This window comes from Sphaeroforma arctica, assembly GCF_001186125.1.
Source record: "Sphaeroforma arctica JP610 unplaced genomic scaffold supercont1.1601, whole genome shotgun sequence".
NCBI classification, from domain to species: Eukaryota; class Ichthyosporea; order Ichthyophonida; genus Sphaeroforma; species Sphaeroforma arctica.
In genome coordinates this window covers 10,414-13,087 of record NW_014038957.1, presented here as the reverse complement: position 1 = coordinate 13,087, position 2,674 = coordinate 10,414, and the positions used below count along the sequence as shown (strand labels likewise).

General features: G+C 45.4%; 1 protein-coding gene across 1 annotated transcript; it reads left to right on the top strand.

Annotated features, from left to right (window-relative positions):
• Positions 1-1,137: 1,137 nt before the first annotated feature.
• SARC_11268 (hypothetical protein) lies at positions 1,138-2,642 on the top strand (the record flags this gene model as incomplete). Its single annotated transcript, XM_014294655.1, has 2 exons — positions 1,138-2,570; positions 2,608-2,642. Coding segments are annotated over 2 exons (1,468 nt in total), but the record flags the coding sequence as incomplete, so codon positions are not given.
• Positions 2,643-2,674: the final 32 nt, after the last annotated feature.

Below are 2,674 nucleotides of genomic sequence, written 5' to 3'. Positions count from 1 at the left end.
GCTAATCGAATAAACTAAATAATTTGTAGCACTGTAGTATATATATATATCTCTCTCTCTATTTATATCTTTACGTGATTTGCAGCTATGGAATTTACAGAGTGTAACTTATCCGACCCTCCCCCAATTGTTGATAGTAACGGCATAGATATCGCCACACTGGACAACACGCTAATATCCCTACGCAACCACGTTACTAAGCAAGAACGGTTTCTAGCCAAGCGATTGGTTGTTCAGAAACTTCTGTATCGATGCACCCGGTTCTTGGTATTCTTGCTGAACACGTGTGCCGCAGCAGCAATGTTTATTGGTACTAATAATAACTACTCCATGAACACCAAGAATACCATCATGGTGTGTAGCGCCATTTTAACTCTGTGCAGCAGTATCCTATCGGGTATGGACTCGAGCTTTGGGCTTGATGGACGTATCACAACGTTCCGTCACATGCTTGATTGGTATTCTCATGTTAAACAGGATATTACAGGAGTAATTGGCAGTCACATGACCCGGTCTCAGACAATACAGACGCGTGAACTATTGGAACATTATCAGACACAGCTTAAACTAATTAACCAAATGAGTAGTCGTACTTAGGGTGTTGCTTCATTCTCATCTACGATAAATTTTATGGCATATAGTTATAGCGTATAGAAACGTAGAACATTAACCAAACGTGCACATCATGCAGCTCCCTAAACCCCCCACCAGTAGACAAGGCATGAGTAATAAAGAAGAGCAATGGAAGACGCAATTACAGGACAGTGGAGAATATAATGGTAATCGACGCACTCCAAACCGAGGACTGGTAAACGTTGCGCGACCAACCACAGCTAGTCACAAGTCGTCATACGATTTCAAGAACATTAAGCCCAACACACAAGGTCGACGGTAAAACGTATGATTTCTGTTGTATACCTTTTTCTTTTGTCATATAAGTTGGACGCATCATGATATTATATCCATAATATTTACAAACTCACAAATCAAAACCAAAATACAAGCTACAACAATGGATCAGAACAGCGGGATTAATGACCTGTGTGAGATGTACTACAATCCGAGAACTACAACGTATGACACTCTCTTGTACAAGCTTATATACAAGCTGCGTGAACATAAGATACATCCTCGCAGAATACGGTGTGCAACACGTCAGTTTCTCATATCCAAGTGGGCCCAGTCGTTGTGGGATAAAGGACTACGTGGCCCAACCAGTATTGCCACGGAGATAAGAGTGCTACACACACTTCCTGGGGATATAAAGTTCGATACACTTGTAAAGGACGTGTCCCATTGGCGCAGTACACGCGGACCTCCTACCCATAGTTTGCGTCGACAGCGTGCCCCTATTAGACAGTATACAGAAACAAACCCTGTAACCCAGGTAACACGTGTACGGAACTTGTACGATGCACCTAACCAGATTTATGGACACTCCAAGCAGCACGGACCGGGGGGACGGGCACCTGGGCGTTTTATTCTCGACACTGTTACAGTGTTCAAGGGGGGTCTTGAAAAGAATATGGACCCAGCCAAGATATTTATGGTGCACATGTGTGTGGATAGCATGACGAGCATGGTCTACATAGCCCCGGTGTACCAGACCAGTGTTGACGAGGCCAACTTGGCGTTTGCCAGTATCCTGAAGAATGATATCTTCAAGTATGAGGAAACACGTGATATTCCCGCAGAGTATAGGATCAACTCTGTCACTACTGACAACGGTCCGGAATTCACCGCGCGTTTCGATTCGACCAATTACTATGGGTTTGATCACACTTATTCTGATCCCTACGATAAGACCTTTACATTTTTACTGGACTCGGTCGTCTCGGTACTTCAACAGTCTATCCGGCAGTCGCATGCTCAGTACAGTGTCAACTTCCCTGACAAGATTGTCGGCAGTAAAGGGCTCACGTACCCCGCGGTGCAAGCTATAATACAACGTATTAATAGAACACCAAAACCCTTTCTTCGGAAGGCGCTAGGTCGTGATGCTTCACCTATGGATGTAACCAATCAGGATTTTAAAACCATAGCAACATACATCAGCTCGCTGAAGCAGATGCATCACGCAGTTAAAAACAAGGATACTGAGTGGACGGTGGCTCTTGATAACGGGACACGCATATTGCGGGGAACTTGGGAGTACCGGAATTGGGAATATGACTGCACATACGAGATAGTGCTCAGACCGTCTGATGATAGGGAGGGAATTGATTGGTACGATTTACCCGGACTCTATCATAATAACCAGCAGCTGAGCATTAAGAGACGTGAGAAGCAATTTTACGAAGACTTCCGCATGCCGAAGAACTTGGTGCTTGTGCACATGTACAAATCAAATACGAGTACAGGGCTGGGCGGACGTCAGGGCGGGTCCATACAGCTAGACACGAGCCGTGTGTTTGTTGTCCGAGGTACAAGCGGGGGCAGTTTACAACTCCAAAGAGTGCTCCTTGACCCAAACACTGGCGAGCCGGCCTTTGAGCAGCTTGGTGTTGGGGATACGACTCGTGATCCTGACTTTCCGTATGCAGTTATCTCCGAAAACGGGTACTTGGAGTGTCGACTTTACCAGTGCCGTGTAGTCTACTCACGCAGGTATCTTACTATGTACAATGGCAGACACGTTATAGAACCCGTACGCCCAACACAAGTCAACTCTATC